This window comes from Ursus maritimus, unplaced genomic scaffold (assembly GCF_017311325.1).
Source record: "Ursus maritimus isolate PB19 unplaced genomic scaffold, ASM1731132v1 scaffold_18, whole genome shotgun sequence".
Taxonomy (NCBI): Eukaryota; Metazoa; Chordata; class Mammalia; order Carnivora; family Ursidae; genus Ursus; species Ursus maritimus.
The window spans coordinates 13,474,314-13,499,904 of NW_024424230.1; the positions used below are offsets into that span (position 1 = coordinate 13,474,314).

The 25,591-nt window shown below is 42.0% G+C and overlaps 1 protein-coding gene across 3 annotated transcripts in view; it reads right to left on the reverse strand.

Moving 5' to 3' along the window:
- Positions 1-246: 246 nt before the first annotated feature.
- The window catches only part of ZCCHC2 (zinc finger CCHC-type containing 2), a 63,250-nt gene continuing 37,905 nt past the window's right edge, over positions 247-25,591 (reverse strand). Inside the window, exons 7-16 of one of the 3 annotated variants that reach the window (XR_005835381.1) lie at positions 24,413-24,496; positions 22,579-22,636; positions 20,234-20,369; positions 19,090-19,154; positions 18,418-18,512; positions 13,911-14,039; positions 8,216-9,709; positions 7,128-7,272; positions 2,907-2,994; positions 247-2,073 (exon numbers count right to left, since the gene is read on the reverse strand). Coding sequence is in view for 1 of the 3 variants with exons in the window: in XM_040632454.1 (XP_040488388.1) it covers positions 7,205-7,272; positions 8,216-9,709; positions 13,911-14,039; positions 18,418-18,512; positions 19,090-19,154; positions 20,234-20,369; positions 22,579-22,636; positions 24,413-24,496 (2,129 nt within the window). In the remaining 2 variants the exon portion in view is untranslated. Of the gene's footprint in view, positions 2,074-2,906; positions 2,995-5,158; positions 7,273-8,215; positions 9,710-13,910; positions 14,040-18,417; positions 18,513-19,089; positions 19,155-20,233; positions 20,370-22,578; positions 22,637-24,412; positions 24,497-25,591 lie in introns of those variants that run through there. The other 2 variants (XR_005835382.1, XM_040632454.1) reach the window with 2 other exon arrangements.

Below are 25,591 nucleotides of genomic sequence, written 5' to 3' on the forward strand. Positions count from 1 at the left end.
TCAGAACTGTTTATGCTGCCATCTAGTGGTCAACTCCCATAAGGTCGGCTCTCAGCCCCCCCAACCCTTGCCGGGACCTGGAAAACATTCTCCCCTCCCATCAGCTTATGGCCACAGTTGGGGTTTGTGTTCCTAACCACACCCAACAGGGACTTCAAATCTGTTAAACCCGAAGTAAGTGTGAAGGCAAAGAATTCTAAACCTTCGCTAAACCTTTTAAAGTGAAAAAGCAAGCTTCAAGTCACAGAATTTTGAGATCGTTTAGTTCAATTTCTACCACCTTTTCCCAACCAAGCATTCAGTTTCTGAGTAAGAAAAAGAAAGGTCCAGAAGGGCCAGTTGTTCAAGATGACAGAGTTTAAAGGCGGAGCCTGCCTGTGAGTCCCGCTGGCCTGATCCCATCACAGGAAGCTCTGTACCATCACACAGACATGCCTACAGAAGTCCTGTGACGTGGACATAAATAATCGGAGTAGACCAGTGGGTGAGGGCCATGGGTTCCATCCTCATGTCTCGCTTAACTGCTTTGTGCCCTTGGATGCTTAGCCTTTGTTCCACTTCCCCAACTGTTAAAACGGGGCAAAATAGCTACCTCCCAGGGTTGCTGGATGCTGGAATGAGCTAAGGGTATCTTAGCCTCTCATGGGCATTAAGGTATTAACTACCATTACGAATTTCTTGAGCACCTACTATGTGTCAGACATTGAGTGCTTTATGTATTTTGCCAGTGTGATCCTTGTAACTGTCTTACAGAGTGAATGTTTTTTCCATTCTGTAAATAAGCCTGAGAAAGGTCATGTGTACAATGGGTGGGTGCTGGGAACGAAATCACGATGGATGTCGCCTCTTGCCCAAGTTCATGTGATGAAGGCATCCAGTACACAATGGAGTGACCACGTTACAAACATGACCCAGCCCTGATGTGCTAGCAAGAACGAGCACTGAGTGACGACTAGGTAACGTGGTGGCATTCTTAGTATTTAGGAAGGCTTTCAGGGTGGGTGTTGCCACAACTGTTCCTGCTTGGAGGTGACCTTGCTGCCGTCATTCTTGGCCTTTGGATTGTTTGTGAATGATGGTAACTGGTAGAGGGAGTGCTTGGGACGGTCTACATGTTGGAGCTTTCAACATACCAGCAGTTATGTGTCTTTTCTGCTTGCCCTGCCACTTCATTTTGGTTCTTTCTGTAGTCTGTAGGCTGATAGCTAATGGAATATTCACATAATGCTCAAGCTATCAAGACACCTGAGGATAATGAAAAACTCAGTGTTCCACCAGACGATATTTGCGCATGTTTAAAACCCCGGATGTAGGTGAGAGCTGCTGCTCCTTGAATGTGTCTGAGATGGGCAAACGCTTAAAAGCTAGTTCTGAAAGTCCCGGCGCTTCCCATCTCTGCAAACTTTCCCTCATCCCACATCTTCAAGTCCCTCAACGAGACACAGAAAAGGGATGTTCCGACCCCCTAGGACCCGGCGCTGTCCTCTCTCAGAAATCCAGAGGCCCCAGGGCTGTTAAGACCATGGGTCCCTCTCATTTTATAGGGCTTCACAGCTCACTGCCCCTGGTTGCGAGAAGCCCCCGTGGGGGCGGGTAAAGCAGGGAGGTAAAGCATGAATCTGAAGCTGGGGCCTGGTCTTCATCGTTGGTGTGTCTGCGGCACTCACCCCTTCTGAACCCCGAGTTCCGAATCTGTGAGATGGGAAGGAGGAAGCTCCCATACCCTCCACATTATGCTGACCAACGAGCACAGGGGAAAAAGCGCAGAGGAAACCGTCAGGTACCATCAGCGCAGTTCAGAGGTTTATAACAAACTGTGAGTGCGATGGCTGAAAGAGGAGATTGCTCAAATTACTTTTATGGCCAGCTGCCTGCGTTCTTTAAGGTTTGGGGCACAGCTTACAATCTCAAATGTTTTCTGCCTCACGTTCAGTTTTCTCTAAATCAGATGAGTGGGAAAGAACATCTGCTTGCTTGCATTGTCCTCATCCCCCACCAGGTGGCGCTGCTTCCCAATTAGCAATTTCTTGGTGAGAGGCTGGCTGAGACCTTTTACAGCGGATCAAGTTGGAGCTGCAAGAGGAAAGAGAACAAGAAATTAAGAACCACCTGGCCCCCCGCCCCCGCCACATCCCCCACCCCACCCAAATTTCAAGTAATCAAAATGGGATCTCGGGATAAGAGCTCTGGTGACGGAGAACTGCAGTCGCTGGCCAAGGGGTAGACTGTGGGACGCAGGGTCTTTGGTGCCCGCATCTGCATATATGCCCCACTTTCCAGAGCAGGCAAGAGGAAGCCTACAGCCCCTGTGCTCCCAAGATGGGACAGACGTTTGCAAACACACACAGAGTTCAGGCAATGTGTACCCACGCTCCCATCCAGAGGGTTCACATTTTTCAAAAGAGGAATTTAAGAATTAGGTCAATTTCTCAAGCTATGGCAAAGAAAGTCACTTTTGCACATTATGGGCACAATAGCTGTGACTTGTAAGCAGTGATGAAATGCTGAGGTTAGAGAGACCTTCGGAATCCAAACCGTGGAAGCCAATGTGCTAATGGGCGTTCTCTGGGAAAGGACAGCGCTGCTCTCTGTGCGTGGTCAATGTACAGGGCACCCCCCGAGCGGACACCTGCCTCTCAGCCCTTGGACCCTAGAGTCCTTCATTCTCATAATAGCTCATCCCTCCACCCTTCCTCCATCCCCAATAGAAGGTCCAGAGATATGGAGGCCATGTTTTCCTCACTCCCCCACAACTCATTTCCCTGAAAATAAACTGGCCCTGCTGTGGGGTGGCCAGGGTAGGGAAAATCAGCATTTTTCTTTATTCTTTTGAGATGAAGTGATGGAAGGGTTATGGGGTTGAACTATTGTCCCAGCTTGCCTCCATTTGGTTTCACTGCCTTAACCTTAGAGTGCTTTTGTAATCAGTATGTAGAATTGAAAAAAGGTGTCTTCAAGTTCAAATGGATGATGCTCTTAAGTACTAGATGCTACCTGTCAAAAAAAAAAAAAAAAGATTATTTTACACCATACTTTAATCTTTATGGAACCTTCTCAGAAAAAAATTTGATTTTTAGCACTTACATAAAAAGTTAAATGTGGATTTGCCTTGTAATGTACTTCTTCTACTCCAGTGTCGAATACGGGACTGCGCCACTCAGCCCAGGGCTGCCATAATTTGGTAAGCTCGCCAACAAGAGTTGATTTTTGAGGACAAGGAATATTTTGTTTTTTATCAGCGGACAGAGCTGAAGTAACTAACCTTAACATAAGGCAGAACTGTGTTTGCTAGGTTCTTCACCACCCAAAGCACCAGACCCGCTGCCCTCCTCCTAGACTCAGGTCTCTTCCCCGTTTTCCAGTCTCTTAACCAGTAACCTCAATCCTCCTGTTCATCAAAAGCAATTTCAACGACATCCAAGTGCCCTCTTGGTGCTATTTCATAACGTTGGACCGTTCACATATATTCATCCCTTTAACCCTCACGGCCATAATTTAAAATACAGTCTCATTTTCTGTCTGGGGAAAATGAAGCTCAGAGGCCCAAGGCTCCTTCCACTTGCCGCCACCATCCCTGCTTCTCCCACTGCCTCACCCACACCCTAACCAGTCTCCGAATGGCCAGACCTTCTTGCCTCAACCATCCAAGTTTCTTTAAATACCATCGTCAACATGTTCCTCCTCTATTTAAAACTTGGTGACTTCCAATTTTTCATTCCATCAACCTCAGAATTTCCAGCCTGACTCTAAGTTTACCTCTTGAACCAGAAACCTCACAGCTCTTTCAAAACGTTCCCTCTCCTGCACCTGCCTTCATCTCCTCCTCCCACCTCCCCAGCCATCAAACACTGTCACCTGCAGTCCTGTGCCTCCTCCACAAGGGACCCTCCCAGCCCCTGCCCTCTGCACACTCCCTTCCTGCACACAGCCAGGGTTCGCTTGCCTCTCCCATGCCAAGCCTTCCAAGCCCCCCACCCCCAACTCCGCTCAGGAGGGGGGTCAGGCTATGGACTGAGGGATCAGACACGGTCCGCGTGAGGGTAAAGGCCTTGGAAGGCAATGTGGGAACTCCCAGAAAACTGAGGACTTTAGTAGGTCTTCCAGTCCAGCACTTGCACTCTTGGATTTAAAGCCTAGAGAGCTCTTGCACACATCAACCAGAAGACCGGTACCGAAACACTCCTGTGAGAGCAAAAAGATGAAAACCACCCGGACGTCTGCGGACAGGATGGACAACGTGTGTGTATTTTCCCCTCTATGCAACACTGTAAAGATAGCGAAAACGAATAAACAACAGGAACGTAACATCAGGACCGCAAACCCAGAGGAGCAGAGACAGTCACAGAAAAGCACGCGCGCTGCCTTTTCTATAAAGCTCAGGAAAGTAACCCACTGCGCGGTGGAGGGAGGAGGACGGAAGATGGGAGGGGCAAAGCACGGAAGCACAAAGCCTTGGGCAGTGGGCTCCTGGTGCCGCAGAGGTAGGGGACGGACAGGGACACGGGGTGACACGGCGGGGCTGCCTGCACACTAACGGGAAGGCGGCTCCAGCGCGGATGCGCGCATCTGCGGGCTCCTGCCAACCGTCGGGGACCCTGTGATCGGTTCCAACCCGCTGCCCGAATGGGCCCGGAGCGAACACTCGTTAGATGGCCCCGGACAATCGTCCACTGCTGGGCGACAACCGCGGGGGCCTGAGCCGGGGGACGGGAAACCGTCATCGCCCCAGCCGTGACTGAACTGCGCGCACACGCGAGTCTCCCCAGCCAGAACCAGGGGAACAAAAGCTACTCACTACGGTACTGAGAGCGGCCCGGAAAACACAATCGTCATAAATCTGAGGAGGCAAAGCAGGTCCTCCACACTTCCGGTGAGGGCAGCCGCCACCGGAAACCCAGCCCCGGGCACACGGCGCGCGCTCGGCGGCACAGACACAGTCTCTCAGTGTCACACAGGCGACCCACAGAGCACAACCGTCGGGGGAAGGGGAAACCGAAGAACATCCAAATGGTAAAAAACAAAACAAACTCTGAGATTCACTGCCCCACATTACAGGGGAAAATGGGTTGACTCTTTAAAAAGAGAAAACAAATCACCATGTGTGATGGCCTCCTACTTTCACTTTTACAAAATTTGCAATAAACCACAATTCTTAAGCTGTTTTTCATTTTTTTTATTGCTGTTAATTCAAGGAAAAAGGGTTGCATAAAATCCAATCTGTTCTAGAAATATAAGTGGCCTTTCCAGTACATAACATTTCAAATATCAAAGTATATGGTAAACATACAAATAAGGAGAAGGTAACATACCTCCTATGTACAGTACAGTATTTTAAATCATAAAATAAGCTCCATAAAGTACAACTGGCAAGTGATTCACAATGCGGTCCATACGTGGCTTTATCAAAACTCTCACTGGAACAACTCAACTGCAGCTTAACAATTAATTTAATAATGTGGTCCAAAAATACCCAGATCAAATAAAATATATTTAATCAAAATAATTTCCTTTACTCGAACTTTTTAAATTAAAGCTTTCATCTACCCCTCCATCCCCACCCCTTTCCCCTTTAACTCCCACCCTGAAAGTTAGTTTCAAAATGTACATTGCTGCTATAAATATAAATGCTACCTATGAAGCATTAAATGAAGCTTCTTTTTTCTTCAAGTTTTTCCTTTTATCTAGCAATCTGTTAGGCTTCTGAACCAAGACCAAATATTTAAGTCCCTCCGCTGTACACCGACGTTACTCCACACAACAAAAATCTATCATTTCTGCTCTGTACTAAGGAATGGGAAAACAAAACCAGCCCGACCCTTAACCTAGGACTATACAGTGGTAGTTGCTCATTGCTGTTGAATGCAGCAGTTCCAAAAATACACCCAATCTTCCAGATAATCTCAGTGCACTTTAGGAAATCAAAAATTACCTGGAAGCAATTTAGTACATAGATTGGCTTTAAAAAAAACTTTTTTTTTTAAACAGCAGCATTAAACTTAGTGACATGACACTGACATGATTAATACCATCTTAACACACTCAGAATTCAGTCTTTCACATTATAATCAAGCATAGTGGTAAACTGTTATCAAAGTGACTTTGCTACGAGAGACGGGTTAGGGAACAAACCTGACTTTTGCAGAAACCAGAGCTTCTGCTCAGATTGCAATAAACCATACACATTTTAAACACAACATAACACTGCTACAGTTGGTGTGAGAAAAGAAGAAATCTTTACTCAGGTAGTGTCTCTTTAGCACGACACAGTGGTAGACTACAAGTGAAATCGGCTGTCGACTTTCATTATAGACACAGACACACAGAACAACACTCACACTAGTTTGTTCACTTTATGTCTCTCTGAAGCAACAGGCTAAAAAAAGTATGATGAAGTAAAAAGTTTTTTGTGGTTTTTTTGTTTTTGTTTTCATTTTTTTTTATTTTTTATTTTTTTAAGAAAAAGCTCTTTGTCCACTTCAGACATTGTATTTTTTCAGTTTCATATGGTTTTACTTCTTCCTCTCTCTTCCACTTACTTTAATTTTGATTTGGACCACAAGCACTGCATATATGTGTTTACGTGATGCTGTTTAGTACATATATACACACAATTCAGGGGACTTGATGTCTCCTTTCAGATTAAGGTGAAACATTTCATCCTCGATTTATAGACAGGGTAGGTCATGAAAGTGTAGACCAATGCGTGGCCAACCGCCCCTGCCACGGGTCACTGGAAGAAGGGTGGCGGGGAGATGTGTGTCCTTTAGGGTAAAAGTGAGAAGAGTGGGGAAGAAGCAAAGTTTCTCTTTTTCAAAACCATATGACTGTCACCAGTGTTGTAAAAAAAGGTCAAATACACAGTTTTAAAGATTCAGTAAACATTGCACACAGCAAGTATTCAGTGTAAAAAAAAAAAAAAAAGCACAGCAAACATTTTCCTTTTGATAGTTTGTCTGGATGTTTAAATTACATGTATCATACAGATAAGCCTGTTGTTGAACCAGGAGACCAGAGGCTCAAAAGCAATGCATTCTTTTTTGTTTTGGACATCGGTACAAGAGAAATGAAAAATCCCAACTGCATAGAAATCTAGGAAATGTATAGACAAAGAAACACAAACAAAATACCTTTCCTTTCCTCCCCTCCACACCCCACCATGACTCCCCAACACGTCAGGGTATTAAGCAGTCAAGCTTTACTTGTTTCAGTCTGCAGAATCCAACGTATCATTAGAAGGGGGGAGGGGAGGTGCGTATCTCAGTCTGTAAGTGCCTAAAACGGGAAAGACAGAACTGCTAAGTCACTGCTTACAATGCAATGCATCACAAACCACTACAAGATAGCAAATGGGCATGCTCGGCAGAAGGCAGCTTCCTCCGCACTACTACGATTCCAAAATGGTAAAATAAATTACCTTCAAAAAGTAATAGGAAGTTTGTGCTTTAAGTTCAACCTAAAGCTATCAAACTCAGTCTTCCTTTAAAAATGCCAAGTATACACTCGCAATTCAAGACTTTTTTTCTGAGTGAGATTTGGCAAAATGACAAAAGCCAAATCCAAGCAGAAGGTAACAGTCTGACCTCTCCGCTGAATTTGCGCTTACTCATACTCATTTAAAACATTTTCTTGTTTCTGGTGGTAATAACATTAAACAGAGTTCAAATAATTCCCTTACTCCCAAACCAGTGCTTAAATATTTTGTTCCTTAAAATGCAGTAGCATTTTTTTTTTTTTAAGCATCTGCTGGGAGGGAAAGGGGAAGCATGAGGGAATGTGCGTGAGGCCAGCTGGCTATGCATCGATATGCTAAAGAGAAACTAAAAATCAGACATGTCAGATGACTACATTACTTCCTATTTTTTTCAGTATTTAAAAATTTTGCTTACTCTACAAAACAGGATTATAGCTTTAAAAAAAAGTGCTGCAAGAGATTTGACATTATCATATAACGCAAATTCCCATTATATTCCTTCAAAAGTGCCTCAATGGTTTATGCTTTCCTTAGAAACTGAATTCCTCTCAACTTCCTTGTGCTGCGTGACCTGGGTCTACACTAGGTTTTCCCATTTGCATTTTCGGATTTGTCACCGAAAGCACAACATCCATAAATGAACACACACCAGCTCTTTCTGCCACAACAGGATCAGCGTGCTCAGTAAGGTAGGGAGAAACGGGCACACTCAAAAACAAGTCCTCTGGGAGCTCTCATGATTACCTTGTTGACTGGCCTCCATGGACGACTGCTTGCACTCCTGTGCGTAGTGTCCGCTTACACCACAGTTGTAACATGACACGTTCCCGTTCTTCTTGGGCCCCGAACCGCTCGTGTTGGCAACTACATTAGGTGCTGGATAGACAGGATAGAACCTCCCAAATCCCGCCATTTGTTGCATGCCGTAGTTGGCTTGGCTCCCCATGACTGGGTCATGCACCAGTCCATTTGCATATGGAGTCTGAGGCAGAAAAAAAGGAAGTTGGTTTCCGTTGCTCTGATGTGCTTGGTTGAGGTAGCTGCCATTGCAGATGGATGGCAGAGTAAAGAACGACGGGACTCGGTACATTGGTCCGGGCATCGGATTAGGATAGTAGTAACTGTTTAGCTGAAGGTTTCCATTGGTCCCACAGCTGCACCTGCGCCCACAAGAACCACAAGGACCCGAGCCCATCTGCTGGGGCGGCAATACGGTCCCGTTAGCGTTCGTGTTTCCCACAGCACTGATGTAAGACGTGCTGTCGCTCTGCGCAGTACTGTGTGTCAAAGCAGGGCTCGGGCTGGGGGCGGGGCCGGGGGTGTGGGTGGGGACGGCGGGAGGCCCGGCGGGCTGGGCCTGACTGATGCCCGCCCCCGCCGACTGGGCAGACGTGGCTGCCGTGCTGAGCACGCTGGAGTTCTGGCTGGGCAGCACGCTGGCGGCGAGGGGGGAGCCTGGGAGGGTGTAGGAAGCTGGTGGCTGGGCGGCTGACAGGCCGGCTGCTGGAAGAACTACCTTCACATTGGTAGGCTGAGGGACGGTCCCAGTGTTTCCCTCAATTTGAGGCACCATTTGATTTAGTCCTACCACCTGGGATGCAGATTTTGTGATGGGGTCCGTGGTAGCAACAGGAGATCCCGGAAAACTACCTGGGCTGTGGACAGGAAGAAAGGCAGTGTTTGGTGATCCAATGCTCAGGCTCACGGGGGGCTGCTGTGGGATGTTAACTGGGCAACTCTCTGAAGACCCCTGTGGTGGCGGCAACTTCAGCCTCTGGATTGTGAGGTGTAAAGCAGGGGCGCTGCTGTGTGGGAGGAACGCTGAAGGGAGAGGTAAAGGGGAAGCCAGTAATTCAAGGTGTTTTTCTGATTCTCCAGTAGAAGCTGTTGGCCCCAGTATTCCAACAGGGGTAGAATTGGTGGATTCCCTTATTGCAGAAATAGCAACAGGACTGGGAACGAGCATCCCTATTGTCTTGCCATCGGCAGATTTGGGCGGAGGAACAACAACATCAGACTTCTGGGCACCATTGTGCATGACACAGTGTAAAGTTGGCATAAAAGAAATATGCTGATACTTGGGTGCGGTTAGGGGATCTTCTAAAAGGCCTCCATTGTCGCTTCCTAATGAAGCAATCTGAACAGGTGGCTTGACAGTGACGGTCTGGTTGACAGAACCATAGCCTGTAAACCTTGTTGTTGACGGATTCCCAGAATCCTCAGAATTGCTGTCTGTGTCTAAGGGAAACATATAAATAGATGTTAAAGCATGCATCACTCCCATCTCTTGCTAGAAATAAATATCTATTTTTTTATTTTACTTTTTTTTTTAAGTAGGTTTTATGCCCAGTGTAAAGCCCAACGTGGGGCTTGAACTCACGACCCTGAGATCAACACCTGAGCTGAGATCAAGAGTCGGATGCATAAATGACTGAGCCACCCAGGCGCCCCAAATTTTAAGTGTATCTAAAACGAACTCTGAAGTTTAGAATTGGAAGAGATGTGTCCCTCCATTTCCTGACCGCCAAGCTGACTTTCATTTAATTTTTGGCTTTCTATGGACTTTGTTTAAAAAATATGGAGATTCTGGAAAAGGCAAAACTATGGTGGCAATAAAAAGACCAGTGGTTGCCAGGGGTGGGGAGTTGACGGCAGAGATGAAGAGGCAGAGCACAAGGGACTTTGAGGGCAGTGACAATGATCTGTATGATATTATAATGGTAAATATGAGTCATTATACATTTGTCCAAAGCCCCTGAAGGTATAACAACCAAGAATGAACCCTTAGGTTAACTATGGGCGCTGGGGGTGATAACGTGTGAATGGATGTTCAGGCTTGGTAAAAAGTGTACCACTCCAGTGAGTGCTACTGATCACAGGGCAGGCTGTCTATGTGGCAGCAGAAGTACAGGGGAAATCTCTGTAGTACCTTCCTCTTCATTTTATTGTAAACCTAAAACTGCTCTAAAAAAATTAAGTCTTTAATTTAAAAAAAATCCATGGAGAGATAAGCAACAAAAGGTTAACTGGAGACTGAATGAAGCACAATAGAAATACTGAGATTTATTTAATATCGCCTTATTACTGAGAAAAGGATTGGATCTTTTTAACCTTAATACATTTTAGGCCATTCACTTGATTTGTATTCTGCACTGCCAAACCCAAGGTCTTCACATGGGTCTCACACACGATACAATTTAAAGGAGCTCAATCACAAGACTATCCTTCACCCAAATATCTAGAGGTAGGGAATGGAAGAGAATGGAATAAATATTCGTACTTTTACATTTATTTCAGTGGGGAAAAGAACATTTAAAGCTATTATAGTCTCAAAACAAATGGTGTTAGAACACAAGCAGCAAGGCAAATGCAAGCACGCTGCCATTTCTCCCATGGCAAAACAGCAAAGCGGCAAATCCAAAATTATACTTCATATGGCGTTATTGCTGCAATCGCTCTTATGCTTATATACAGAAATAGTGTCAGTCTAGACTTCCTCTGGGTGTCCTGACTTCTGGTATAAAGAGGGCAAAAGAGAAAGTCTAGTTCACAATATGTAGGTATCATAAACCCAAATACTGCAATAATACGCAGAGTAACCATGCAATTAAATGTAGTGCCTATTTTAACATGTTTTTTTGCTCATAAATACAAGTAGAACTATACCACATACTTAAAAATGTTTACGTGTATTAAGGTAACAACTAGCTATACTATACTCAGCGAAGATGTTAAGAACTTTTGAAACAATACCAAAAACAAATCATACTAGTAGTCTTCCTCAAGAAAGGTTAAACAGAACGTGCTTAATGACACAGGATGTCAACAGTGTTATTAACTCAATTATTATAATTTAGGAAGAAGAGTTTCAATTTATGAGTAAGTGGTTCTAGCATAAACTTCCCTTAATAACTGAGGTGTTTCTTGCTAAACATTTCAAAACAAAACGTATCCAAAAATTAGTCACTTATTCAAGGCATTTTATCTGTATCTGTAACCATCACAGGAATACACAGTTAAAGACAAACATTTAAGTCCAAAGAAGACAGATCATTTTTCAGGTGGTTAACTACATTTCTCTATGAACTGGGCTTTTTTTAAATCTTAAGTCATAGCAAATGGCCCCATGAGTTTAAATGATCCCAAATGGTTTCCCGAGCACTGTAAGGACTCATCTAGCTAATTAGAAATGGTCTCTCCCTTTTTTTGCATTGGCTTTCAAAAGTATGAAGTCTCAAAACAAAACCCCATTATGAGCAACAGAACAACAACAAAGTCACATGCAACCATTTCATGCACTCAAAATTCTAAAAATGATTAAAGCTTTTTCCCACAGTGGATATTCTCCCCCTGCTGGTTTTAGATATTCCAAATGATTCTTCATTTAGGAAAGGTTCAATTTAGTCACTTGATAACTGAGCCTCTCCGACAAAGGGCAAGTTCCTCCATCTAGGCCGCCAACTCACGCTGACGACAGGAAAGGGAGGCTGCGAAGTAACCCAAGCGCACAGATGTACTCTCCACAATTCTGACCAAGAGGCCAAATGTGCACTGTTAGCTCCAGAGCCCCCAGATTATTGGCACCTCCTACAGAATCAAGCAGAGCATGTGGAATGACACTGAAAGCTGGTGTATTCTGAATAAGGCATAAAAATGCTCTCATTTAACTTTCGTAAGAGCTCTGGGCAGTTATTTCCATTTTTTTTCTTTTTCATGAGGAAACTGCAGATCAGAAGTAGTACTGCCTCGGATTAGAACTGGTGGTAGGGGCACTGCACGCTGCATTTGATAAGGCCTCGAAACCACCGCAAAGATCTTCTTTCACTGTATGTGATACAGCAGCACTCTTGCCGCAGCTCCCTAAGACATGGCACAGAAGCTAAGACCTCGGAAAGCTATACACTGCCCAGGAAGAAGCCCCGCGTGGCTGAAATGCTGTCGTCTAAGGCTCTCTAGAGATCTTCGTGGCCCAAGAGAAATCCTCTAATACTTCCCACTAGCATGGGTACACCTTATAACCAAAATGTTCCTAATCAGATGTTTATAACCAAGATGTCTTATCATGTGTAAAGAATGATAAACTCATTCAACATATATTTTTGAGATCTCATTTCCAGAATGGTAGGGTAAGGATCTCTGACACGCCACTCCTGTGTAAAAGGAACAAGAATCCTGGCAAAAACTGCCAAAATCGGCTTTTTCAGAACTCTAGAAATTAACTAAAGGCTTACAGTGATCTGAGGAGTGGTTTACTCCAGAAAAGCCATGGAATCTCTTAAGAATAGTGAGCACTATGGCATTTTACCTTGCCCTAATGCCTGTGTACTTTCTCCAGCTCAGAAGTAGCTTTATAAATGAAAAGTTCTGCAGCTACAGTAGCTATATAAACTAGCGAGCAGCCCCTAGAAAAAGCATGGGTTTGGAGCTATCTAAAAGCCCCATCCTCAAAGAACCTGTCACTACTGGCCTAGCAGTTACAGCTCACTCTGTGTTAACAGCTGCTTACCCACAGGGCATTTATCACAATCAGCAGCAAATGTTTAACAACTTGGCTGCCTGAGGCAGCATTACCAGTTGGGGCTAAGGAGAGGTTGACCAAAAAACTTAAAAGAAAAAAACCGAAGAATGAGATGTCCACAGGGAGCTTTGAAAAGCTTTCACATATTCCTGAAAATCTAGAAGGCCATGCTCATGTCTAGGGCTGTATGTAAGCCAGGAAAGACCTGAGAAAGCCCTACGCTATTACTTTTGGCTGACTCTAAGCTTCTGTTTAAGGAGGAACTGAGGACGTAACACATACAGAAAACAAATAGCAAAATGGCAGATGTAAATCCTACCTTATCAGTAATTACAATAAAACTAAATGGATTAAATATTCCACTCAAATGGCAGAAATGGGCAGAATGGCTAAAAAGCCATAATCTAAGTACCTGCTGTCTATAAGAGACACACTTTAGATTCAAAGACACGAACTGGCTTAAAGTAAAAGGACAGAAAAAGAAGTACCCTGCAAATAATACCCAAGAGAGCTAGAGTGCTATATTATTCTCGGATAAAATAGACTTTAAGACAAAAATTGTTACTAGAGGCAAAAAAAGGACATTTTATGATAAAAGGATCAATCCATCAGGAAGATATGTATATTATAAATATGTACCTCTAGCAACACACACATTTTTAATTTTTCTACAGTGAACTCTTTATTTTATTCTGACTGTTTTCTTTCTACTTAATTTCACATGCAGTGAAATAAAGCTTTAAAAAAATCAACATTGCTAGGAACTGCCAAGTCAGTGGTCTATAAGACACCCTTTATATCAGTTAAATTTAAAATCAATAATGACATTTATAGGAACATAAAATTACTTGTGTCTGACTGATTTTAAGAGACAACACACATTTTCCTCCACCACCCCCAGATCCCTTCCCGAGAGCAAACCTCTGTCTTTCTCTTCTTCACTTTCAAAGCTTTCTCTTCCATCATGTCGTGGGCTAGAAGGAGAACTGTAACTCTCTGAAGAGGTTTCTCCACATGTGTCATGTCCAGAACCAATGTCCAAATTCACATCTAAAAATAACAATTCTATTTTTTAAAAATCATGTTAAGTAGTTAAATTAATTTCTGAACTGAACCATTAGAATTAGTTACAGCTGTAAAAACTTCTTTCTTTCAGTTTTTCTATGAACACCTAAAAACATGGTCCTTGACCTAGGTAAAAGTTTATTATTAAAACACAATTTTAATTGAAAATAACTGAATAACAAATACATTCTTAAAGGCAGAGGAACAAGTCAATCTTACTGAGTTTAAAAAAATCAGAGTTAAGGTTCTTTGTAGGGTCTGCTCAATAATGGCACAAGTAGCCATCTTCTAAGTCTAGATATTTTAACTCCTCAGAACTTATTGGAAAATTCATTCTTTAATAGAACTCAAGAATAGAACGGACTGCCAAAAATGCTTATTCGGTTAACTCACTACGCCTGAGTATTTAAAAAGAGTCAAATGCATCCCATCTAGTAGACCGAGTAGCCCCTCGAGTTCTGCCCAGAAGCTGAGCCCACGTCGAGGTGGGGTAGGGGGTGTAGTACAGAACCTGTCATGATCAATTAGCCATATCTATTTTGGGCACAGAGAAAAGATTATTAGTATACCTAGTACTAGACATTCCTGCACTGGCCCAAACTTAGATAACTGTTCTTTTCATTTCTGTAAACCCAGTAGCTAACATAGCTTCTGCCTCACAGCAAGCATTCAACACATGTTTGGTATATAAATCCCCATATAAGGAATTCTGGAGGCATCTTAGAATTATATAGATGAGTGAACCATTTCTATGGCAACCTGGTAGAAACACTAAAAGGTAATTGCTTGGACAAAATATGGGTTAGAAAAAAGATATGGTTTGTATAATGAACAAGTTAGCTGACTAATCTGTGTCCTTTGAAGGTATGAAATTTATAACAGTGTTAGTGCTGTTAAGGATGACCTAGCCTAGCCCAACCACTGCAATGGTGAATAGATACTAAAGAATAAAGTCATTAAGAATGCAGATGTTGCTAATTCCCTCTGGGTAATAAAATGCGAAACTACCAAAGGAAAACTGCACAAAATCTCATGAGACTGTAAGAAAAGTGGCAGAGCAGTTACTTGGGCAAGTAATCATTTTACAGAAAAGTAATCTGGAATGTACTGATACACAGTAATACGTTCTGCATCACCAGTCACAACAGGACTGAGGAAAGGGATGCTAGCTAACACTAACGGTGATCTGAAGACGGTCTAATGTGCCACAGTTGGCCAAACAGCCTGGCATTAAACTGGACTAATGAAAATAAAACCTACAGAACTGTGGCACATATGGAAATTGTGCATATTAAAATTTCAACCAGCAAAATGAACAAAATGAACAGTTCTACTAAGGGAATCGAAGATTCAATGATAGTGTATCAAACCAGAAATGATGGGCTCAAAGGGTGCCACTGGCGCAGGGTGAGCTGAGATTTGCTCACTAAAACTCAGACAGTGAAACTCAGTGGAGTCTTTGAAACTTCAAAGAGTAAGTTTTGGAATAGACTGGTGGAAAAAAAAAAAAAAAAGTAGCTATTTCTCCAAATGCCAATTTATAGAATGATTTCCTCTAGATTATATGGCTAGTGAATATTCTAATCACCAAATTGTCAAATATAATAATTTGCAGTTTTCAAGGAACTAAATATATAAATCTAAATCTACACTAAACATAATTCTCTCTTTGATGATTCAGAAGGTGCAGAGTCTCTGGAATTTTCCTCATCAGGAATCATGTGATCGTCTGGAGTCAGGAGGTATTGGACGGGGAGGGTGAAACCATTATGCAGAAGGATGTTGGACCCGCTGTCCTTTCACACAGAAGCATATACACTTTTTTATTTGTTATGTCTCAAAGGGTAAAAGGTTATGCATGTTATTAAGAAGACAAAACCCAAAAACTTACCATATACTATTCTAGCCGCAATTCTAACAATAAAAAGCCTGGTTATCAGTATGTATGAACGAACAGAAGTTATGGCGGACCAAAGCAGCACGTAGGCCCCTCAGATGACAGAGCCACAGTGGTTATTAAAGGAAGCTGGAGATTTTTAAGTTTCTGAAATCTCGTAAAAGGATGACTGAGAGGTCAACTATCTCACGGCCCCCCCAACTTCTTGATGCCACAATCCACAACAGAAGAATGGGGTGGAAGAAACACAGGCAATACAGTGGGACAAAGTTCTCAATAGCGCAGACGAAGTCAAGCAGGCACCCTTCTAGTGGAGAGATTTAAAGTGGGAGGTTTTAAAAGCAAATACACTGCAAAGAATATAGATGACAAATTCTTGGGAGGACACAACATGAAGGGAGGCAGTGAGGGACTTAACTTTGCTCCCTTTTGTTAGCTTTAGAATACTGAACTATATAAATGTACTATTACTCAAAATGGAAGTTAAATTTTAAGCTTAAAAATGAGTAATGCTTCTTTTGGTTATTTAAAGATGCAGACCAATCAGAAGGCTCTCTCATATTTTCAACCCCAATACGGTCTCTACACTTTAGGACATGCAGAATTTGTTTCATAAAGAAAAAAATCTTAAATATATCTGGAGTTTACTGAATGCTTACAGGTAATTCCTTCTTTATACCCTCATGTTTCAAAGGGACATTAATAAATATAGGGTGTTTTTTGTTGTTTTAAATTGGAGTCAGCGAACATCTGAACTACATTTGGCATCAATGCAAAGTGATAGATTTTATGTAGTCACACTTCATGACACAGAATTAAGGTTTACCTTAATAAAAAATCCTGAGGCTGTATTTTCGGAATATTGGAAAATAAAGAGCCAAAGGAATTGGGAGTTTGGGATGTTATTTGAAAGGTTCCTTAATAACCTATACGGTGTATGTTTTCTTCTACCTTAGAATAGGGAAAAGGAACTAAATTATTGAGCATCGATGTGCTCAGCAATGGTGAGACGCTTTTCAGATGCAACCATATTTAATTCTTACAATCTAGGGAGAGAGGTTATTATGCCTGTTTTATGAGAAAAATAAGGCTTCGGAGAGGCCACTCATTTTCAGAACTGGTGGAGTCTAACAGCAAACCCACATGTGTCTGAGATCAAAGTCCACAAAACTTCTCTGCAAATAAGAAGCTAACGAGGAAAGACGACTTGTGCGCCTCTGCGGGAAGCAGCAGTTCCCAACTTATGTGAGAGACAAGAGACAGAGCCATCTTCTGAGGGTATGGGACACATCTGACAGAAATTTCGACAGGAAATGACCCAATTTAGTAAGTGATCTAGGAGACAAACACGTGGGCAGTGCAGAAAATGAGCTGGAGGGAGGAAGACCAGAGACAGGGAGATGTGCCGGAAGTAATTTCCAACCATCCACTGACAGGGACCTTTCGTCGTTCTTATTTTAGCTTTTCCTCCTCCTTTTAGCTGCCACCACCACAGGAAACCTCAAAGACAGTTAAGTGTTATAATAAACTCATCAACGACGTGTTGTTTTTTTTTTTCCATGTCATTTTTTCCCCAAAGACAGTTCAGTTAGTTAATTCAGTGAGTTGGCCAGATGATTTCAGAATCAAAATGTAACCATATTTCTCGTATCCAGTATTCAGTGTCCCTGAATAAATACCTGGTTTAAAAGCACACTCCATTAAAAATATATATTCTGGTTATTCGTGTTGTATCACAACTGAGTGTGCTAATATTTGAATAAAATTTAAATTTAAAAAACCCTTAATTTGTGAGGTCAGTCCAGTCAACAAATGTGTTAGGTACACACATGAACAAAAAAACACTCTTCTACCAAACTATGGGCTTTTATTCTTTTATCTTTCCTATTAACAGTAAACATGACACTGAAAAGTTATCAATGAACCAGCAGAGAAGGACATTTCTCAAATGAATACAAACCAAAAAGTAAAGAGACCTTAAAATAAAAGTGGGTAAATGGAAACTGTACAAATCTAGTGCAATAAAAATCCGAGTGCACTCCCCTAAAGCTCCATAAAACCCCCACAAAGGATGGTCACTAACACATGAAAATGTCAACAAGATCCTAAAAAATGACTTTACACAAGAACAAGGACAGGCTTCCACAAGGGTAGAAAAGATCTTCCAGGTCCCCGGCCCTCTGCTCTAGAGCAGGGACTGGCTTGAGAAGCAAACAAGTAAGGAGCCGGTTGCTACCGAGGAAGGAGAAGGTGGGTAAGCAGAACTGTGGCAACCACCGCTGAATGCTACTTCCTCAATTAACGCCATTAACACTTCGGAATGGTTTAATTCAGAAACTGCTATTCCCATCAGTGTAGGATCAAAGTATAGTATCAGGATCTGATGCAACAGTTCAATACCTACTATAACAGGTACTATGCTAAATATATTTAGGTAATGGGTATTTAAAAGAAAAACTTTCTTACCTTTCACAGAACCACCATGGGCATGTTGAGAAGTGGAGAGTCTAATACCATTTATTCTACTATTCAATCGGTTGTCAGTTTTCTTCATTTTCTCCCTAAACCCAAAGTATACACGTTATGGACATGTTTTATAAGGCTCTCTAGAGAACACAATAAGTAGTATTACTAAAATTCCCCTCAGAACGTCTGGGTGGCTCAGTCGGTTAAGCGTCTGCCTTTCGGCTCAGGTTATGATCCCAGGGTCCTGGGATCGAGTCCCGCATCGGGCTCCCTGCTCAGTGGGGAGCCTGCTTCTCCCTCTGCCTGCCGCTCCCCCGATTGTGCTCTCTCTCTCTGATAAATCAATCTTAAAAAAAATTAAAATTCCCTTCAATTTTTTTTATAATAAAATTTTAGTAAGCTATCATGTAAATGCAAGATTCACCCTTTAGTGTCCAGTTCTGAGAGTTCTGCAACCCTCCACAAACTGAATGGATTTGGCAATAGCTTTATTTCAATCATTTGCATTTGATGATAATTTTGAATTAAAAAAAATAAGCCTTGAAGTAAAAATAGGAGGAAAACTAGTAGAAAAATACTCTTTGTATGATGCCAACTAAACATGCCCAAAGTCAGATCCCACATGTTGCCTTTCTTACCAATTTGTTACTGGAAACATTACATTGAACCTACTTTTCTATTTGTGGCTTTCCTTTCTTCTTATTTATTGATGATAAGCCTCGTTTCTCAGTTGAATGCTAATGGAAAGAATAAAAAGAAATCAAACAGACTAAAACTAAACCATACTGTGTAGTTATCCTTCTATTCTGAGATCAAACATTAAAATGACATATTCCCAATTGCATATTGTAATAAATTCTGATTTCTAACCTATCTCCTGAAGATACCTATCTGCATCACTAAAATCTTCATATTCTCTAATACTTAAGATTAATCTAAGAAAAATACCTATTTTATATTTTTGCTTTGAAAATGGATCTGTATTCTTTCTTCTGACCACAAAATAAAACACAGTCAAGTAAGTAACTGGTATTTGCTACACCTTCAACAGTATTCTCTTAAAGTTCAGGTTGTTAAAACTTCAAAACAGTTTTGTCACCTTTAAGAAGAGAAGGTGTAGGCACTGAAGTAGGGAGAGAAAAGGTATAATCAAATGGACTCTGAAAATAGGCCATTAAGTAGGACTAAGGTAACATACAATTTCTCAAAATATGCTTCAATGCTTTAGCTTGTAGAAACGCATTCCAGTAAAGGTTAACATTTGGATCTGAGCGTTGGCCAGAAATAAAAATCAGGTTAAGCAATCTATGTTCTAGAAAGAAGGCGGCACTCTCCAGAGCTGCATGGTAAGCATCCCGTGTCCCTGGTGCTACTTACCTACACGGACACACTGGAGAGCATTCTGTGCTTTGACTACACCAGCTCCTAAGAAAGCAGGTATTTCCTAAATATATTGAGGAGTGTGGGGAAAGTGCCCCAACTATGCACGAGGGAAGCTCGGTTTCCAAATTCACATCACCAACCGCAAGGCAACAACTGAACTGTGATTAATTCTTTCAAAAGCAAAAAAATTTGCCAAAACAATTTAATGTATCCCTAGTTAGAATAAACATTAAAGGATTTGTATCGAAATGTACTAAATTTTTGAGCAATAAAGGCAATCCAAGGTATTCTTTCAGGTCTCAGAAGAGCTTAGACTTTATATTCCAGCTAAATTTGAAGTCCAGCACTTACACTATCTGACATAATAATGCACAGAGGACTCAACTCTCACAGAGCAGCAGTGCACAAAGACAGAAACAAAACCCTCCAATACCTGGTCAGCTAAGGCCACACAGTGCTCCGGGTGCTGAATGGTGGTACAGCTTTGCTTCCTCCAATCCACGATTCCATTCTGTTCGGAATATTGCATGGTGAGCCCATCCAATGGAGAACAACTTGTACCAATAGTGCTATCAGAAAAGTTTACAGAAGTATGAAAATCTACCCTCAGTAATGGAATCTACTATATCATAGCATGAAGAAGCTATAGTGACCCTTTCTTCAGTATGTTATTTTGTTTTACACAATGCCTAGTGATACCTCTAAGGGGGGAAAAAGTATACTATGAGAATAAACTATTACACAGCTATCTGATCTAAGAATTAATACCTATCTCTAAGCCAACAAATGCACATTGTCTTCAGACTCTGCTTCAGTCATCCTGTACCACCCATGGCTGGCGTGTAGCCCCAATCCTGCGAGGATCACTGACTAAGAGTTACGAATATTTAAGGCGTGTTAAAGGACTGGATGATGCTATTACACAGCTATCTGATCTAAGAATTAATACCTATCTCTAAGCCAACAAATGCACATTGTCTTCAGACTCTGCTTCAGTCATCCTGTACCACCCATGGCTGGCGTGTAGCCCCAATCCTGCGAGGATCACTAAGAGTTACGAATATTTAAGGCGTGTTAAAGGACAGGATGATGCAACTGAGAACCAAAAGAAACATAACAGAAACAGACTCAAAAAGAATCCAGAGAAGGAGGGTACCAGACAGGGCCTTTAAAATAACAGTGCTTAATATGTCATTGACTACAAGACGATGAGACATTTTGCAAGAGTCCTGGAAAATATAAAAAAGAACCAAATTTCAACTCTGGAACTGTAAAAGAAACTGAAAGTAATAACTCAATGGATGGAAACAAATGAACAAAGTCTGTGAGGAGGAACTTCAGTCAAAAGAAACTAGACTGGAGTGCTTGAGAGGAAGAAAACACGGAGAACACAGAAAAGTTGACAAGACGCGCGGGGCATGTTGAGAAGTCTAACATCCAAAGTCATCCAGGTCTCAGAAGAAAAAAAACAAGGGAATCAGGCAGAAGCAATATCTGAAGAGATCATGGCTTGGACTTCTCTAAACCCAAAAGGTATCAGGCTTCAGAGTCGAGAAGTAGAATTCATTCAACGATAGCTACAAACATATCCTAGGTGAAGTGCTGAAAACCAAATAATGAGAAAATCTTAAAAAGCAATCAGAAAAGCGCACCATCTTCCCCAAAGGGCAACAAGAAGACTGAAGCAATGAATGCCAGCTATCTTTTTTAGTCCCCATAGAAAAGCAGGATCTGGAAAGGCGTGGTTGTTAGGGGAGGTGACACCCGGAAGCAGGATCGACGAGTACAAAGAAAGAAACAGGAAGGAGGAAAAACTAATGCGAGGGTCCATTAATGAGGTCACCAACAGAAGCAGCAGGGCTCAAAGTGGCTGGGACCTCCCAGAATTATTTATCCAAAGGACAGGGAGCTGAGCACCCCCATCAGTTGAGCGCTGACCCCCGGTGACAAATTAACTTGCATTTCTGGATGTGTTGTTTGAGAGCCAACTCGAGAGTCCCCAGAATCAGCAAGCACCCCGAGGCAGAAGGCAGCCAGTGTTACAGCTTAGGTGGGACGGGAGACAATGAGGGGGACCAGAGGTGGGCTGAGGGGATATAATGCGAGCGACCAAAGGCATTCAACAGCAAGATAGTAAAACCCGAGTTTCAAAGTGCTCACAGAAAGTAACTGCCAACCTAGGATCCCGCATCCAGCAAAAATTCGGGCAAAATAAACATTTTTTTCCAGGTGAAAACAAACTGAATGCATCACCGGCAGATAGGACGTAGGAAATACTCCGGTGTTTTGGAGCGAGAAGGAAAACAATCACAGACAGATGTGAAAACACGCAGGCAAGAATGAAGGGCACCAGAATGGTAAAACCTAACTGACAAGTGAAGAAGGGTTTCATGAGCTCTACAATACAGGCAGAAAAACAATACACGACATTTACAGTTTATACGGGGGAGGAGGAAAGGGAAGTGACAGTGATTAAAGGTCCTCAGGGGAAGGGGTACAAGCGCAACTCCTATCAGCCGTAGACCACAATCCCTAGGGTGACCACCAGGAGAACTGAAAAAAATACGAACAATCAAGGTTAAGAGAAGAGAAAAACAGTGAGAGCCACCCTAAAGCAGAAAGGAGAGAAAAAGAAGGTAAGGCAGAAAAGGTGGGACAAATAACAAGCCAATAGTAAAATGGCAGATTACAGCCAAATGTATCAGTAGTTCGAGTAAATGTGACCCAGTGAATTAAAAATGCACAAAGACATTTACTGTTTAGAAATTAGATACGTACTTCACGAGGGGACTTTTCCCGGTATGTTTCTTGTGGATTATGGTGTGCTGTAACACGTCTAGAGTAGAGGAAAAAACAGTTTATTATATTATTTATACCAAATGCTTCTGCAAAAATCCAAAAGGATGATGTCACTAACTTATGTGACTATAACAGTGTCAACGGACGGTGCAGAACACTTCTAAACACTTTCCAAAGAAAATTCCTTAAAGAGGCAGTTTTTCAAAGACACACTAAACTACTGAATGTCCTTAAATATCCTCTCAAATGCGGTCCACCTAAGAGCAAATCGGTTTTGTCCAAAACTATGGAAGTTCACGGTGACACGCCACTGCAAAACGGCAACCTTCCATTTCAAGCTCTTATTTTAACCATTAAAAAACTGAAGTGTCTCAAACATTCAAAAAGTGCATATCTAGTAATATTAAGGAACACCCAGGTACCCACCTCCCGGATCTCTCTCTTCAGCTGAGTCCTGAACAACTTGCATCTGAACCGCAAGGGGCCCCTCACAAACAGGGTTTTTTTTTCCTGATAAGTACGGCACCGTAAACCTATTTTCTCTTCCTTATGATTTTCTTAACATTTTCTTTCCGCTAGCCTACTTTATTATAAGAATATAGTAGATAATACACCTAAAATCCGAACTATGTGTTAATAGTGAATACTTTTCGTAAGGCTTCCAGTCAAACAGCAGGCTAGTAATAGCTTCATTGTGGGGGAGTCCCAAATTCTACCCAGATCCTCCACTGCATGGGGGTCAGCACCCCTGACCTCCATGTTGTTCAAGGATCAGCTATATTTGCCTCTTTTTAGTATGAAACAAAAATATATCACAGGAACAACTGAAGGCCTTCCTCCATTCCATTCAACTCCCTCCCTCTCCGGAGGTAAACTAGTTGAAATATTCTAGTGCGTGTTTTTATGAAGACTTACAGCACCCGGGTAGTACCCAGGTATCTGCTGTTACACACAAGGCTGCTGTGAGGACTTTAGTCTCCGTCCCCTGGGCACATGGCCAACAATCTTCATAGCAGCAGAACTGCTGGGCAGTAGCATAAAATTAATTACTTCCAACCTCACTGCACAGTGTCAAATTTCTGTCCAAATGAGTTGTACCAATTTATATTCCCATCCACAGTGTATCAGAGTTCCCATTACTTCATATCCCTGGTAATGTCAGACTCGAAATGCTTTGCCAATCTGATGAGCATGAAATGACAGCTCGTTTTTATAATGTGCATTTTTCAGACTACTCGTGAGGCTAAACAGTGTTTAAGAGCCATTCAAATTTCTTCTTAAATGAACTATCTTTACCTTTTGTATGTATTTCTAATCAGACTGATGTTCTCATTGATTTTTTGAAAGAATATTTCTATTGTCTGGATGTAGTCTTTCTTCAACTGTGAATACCCTGTGAATGTCTTCTAACTGTCTGATTTTTGGGTCACATGTTCAGTTAATTTAGATTAGAAAGATCTCCACTACAGTCATGCTCTGTTTTGTCAAGAAAGCCTCTTGTCCCAGATTATTAACATTTAAAAGTTTAGCTTTATAATTTACATATTATGATACATATATTTTGTTATTCACTTGAAATTTCTATGCATGATTTAAGTACAGATCTAATTAGATAATATTTTTTTCAATTGGAAAGCCAGCCAACATCATTTATTGACTAGTCTACTTTTTCCTCTTATTTATAATGCCACCGGTCACATTTTGAGTTCCCAGATGTCTGTTTCTTGGCTCCTTAATCTGTTCTCATGGGCCACTTGCCTGTCCCTGTGCCCAAATCAGCCAGAAGGATTTATTCCAGTGAATCTACACTTACCTTCTTCTTGACTTGAAGCTTCCGAACTGTCTTCCTTTAAGTGTTCTAATATTTTAGAAGTCTTCAGAGAGGATTGTAAGTTATCTGCAGGAAGTATTCAATATCATTAACTTTTTAGGAAAAATATAATAAAAGAAAACACACAGAAGGATTCCTTTTCTCCCAAGAAGAGGAGAACGGAGAGTTGGCAGTAAAGGGAACCTTGAGTTAGGCCCTTTAAGGAACCAAAGTGACAATGCACGAAACACTGGCCTGGGAGCAGGGACCCGGGTCACAGAGCCTGCTCTCTCCACAGAAACCGCACGACCGGAGCGGCGCTTCAGCTCTGCCAGCCCCTCGTGCTCGTGTGCCAAAGGAGCAGCCGCACTAGATTGGCGCCTCCCAAACATCAGTGTGTGGTGAGGCCTTCACACCTCTAGTGTGTTGTAAACTATTACTTTTATAAACCACGATCACGTGGCAATGTCAAACCGCTACACTGACTCTGTCTATTATCAGTTTCTATTCTGCTATTACCGAGCAGTGACAGGCAATTCATGGACAAGCAGTGACCGGTCAGCGAACACATTCTGAAAGCCCCGATGACTTCTCCACTACAATACAGACCAGTGGGATTCCAGAGTTTAATACTGAAGTCATTCAGGAGTTTAACAATTTGTGTTCTCAACCGGCAGAATATAGAACACTGCGCTCTACCCTATGGAGAAAAAGGGTAGAGCAGTCATTCTTTTCTAAAAAAGTGCAAATGAACTTTGATAACAATGTGCTCTCTGGTGAAACAACGGGGTCATCCTGACCAGATTTTCCACAATCTCAAAACATGTATTTTCAATACATTTTAATTTCGCAGCAATCTGGTATCTTGAAATCTACTACCTTCTTCAGCGCTGCTCCCGTACTCTAAATACTGTAAAGCTCTGTGATGATTTTCTATTATTTATCTATGCACTACTCACTTGGGCCAGTTTTCCTGGGCAGCCCGCTAAAATCTGAATTTGAAGTTTAACTCCATGTTTCAATGCTTCTTTAGAATTAAACAGATGCTATTTAATCATATTCCTTAAAAAGTACTTAAACTCAGTTCAAGCAGAAGCATTGACTGTTAAATTTATACAGCTCTAGGATGGTTAGGATTCTCCTTAAAAAAAAAAAAAAAAAAAAAAAAGCGGGGCGCCTGGG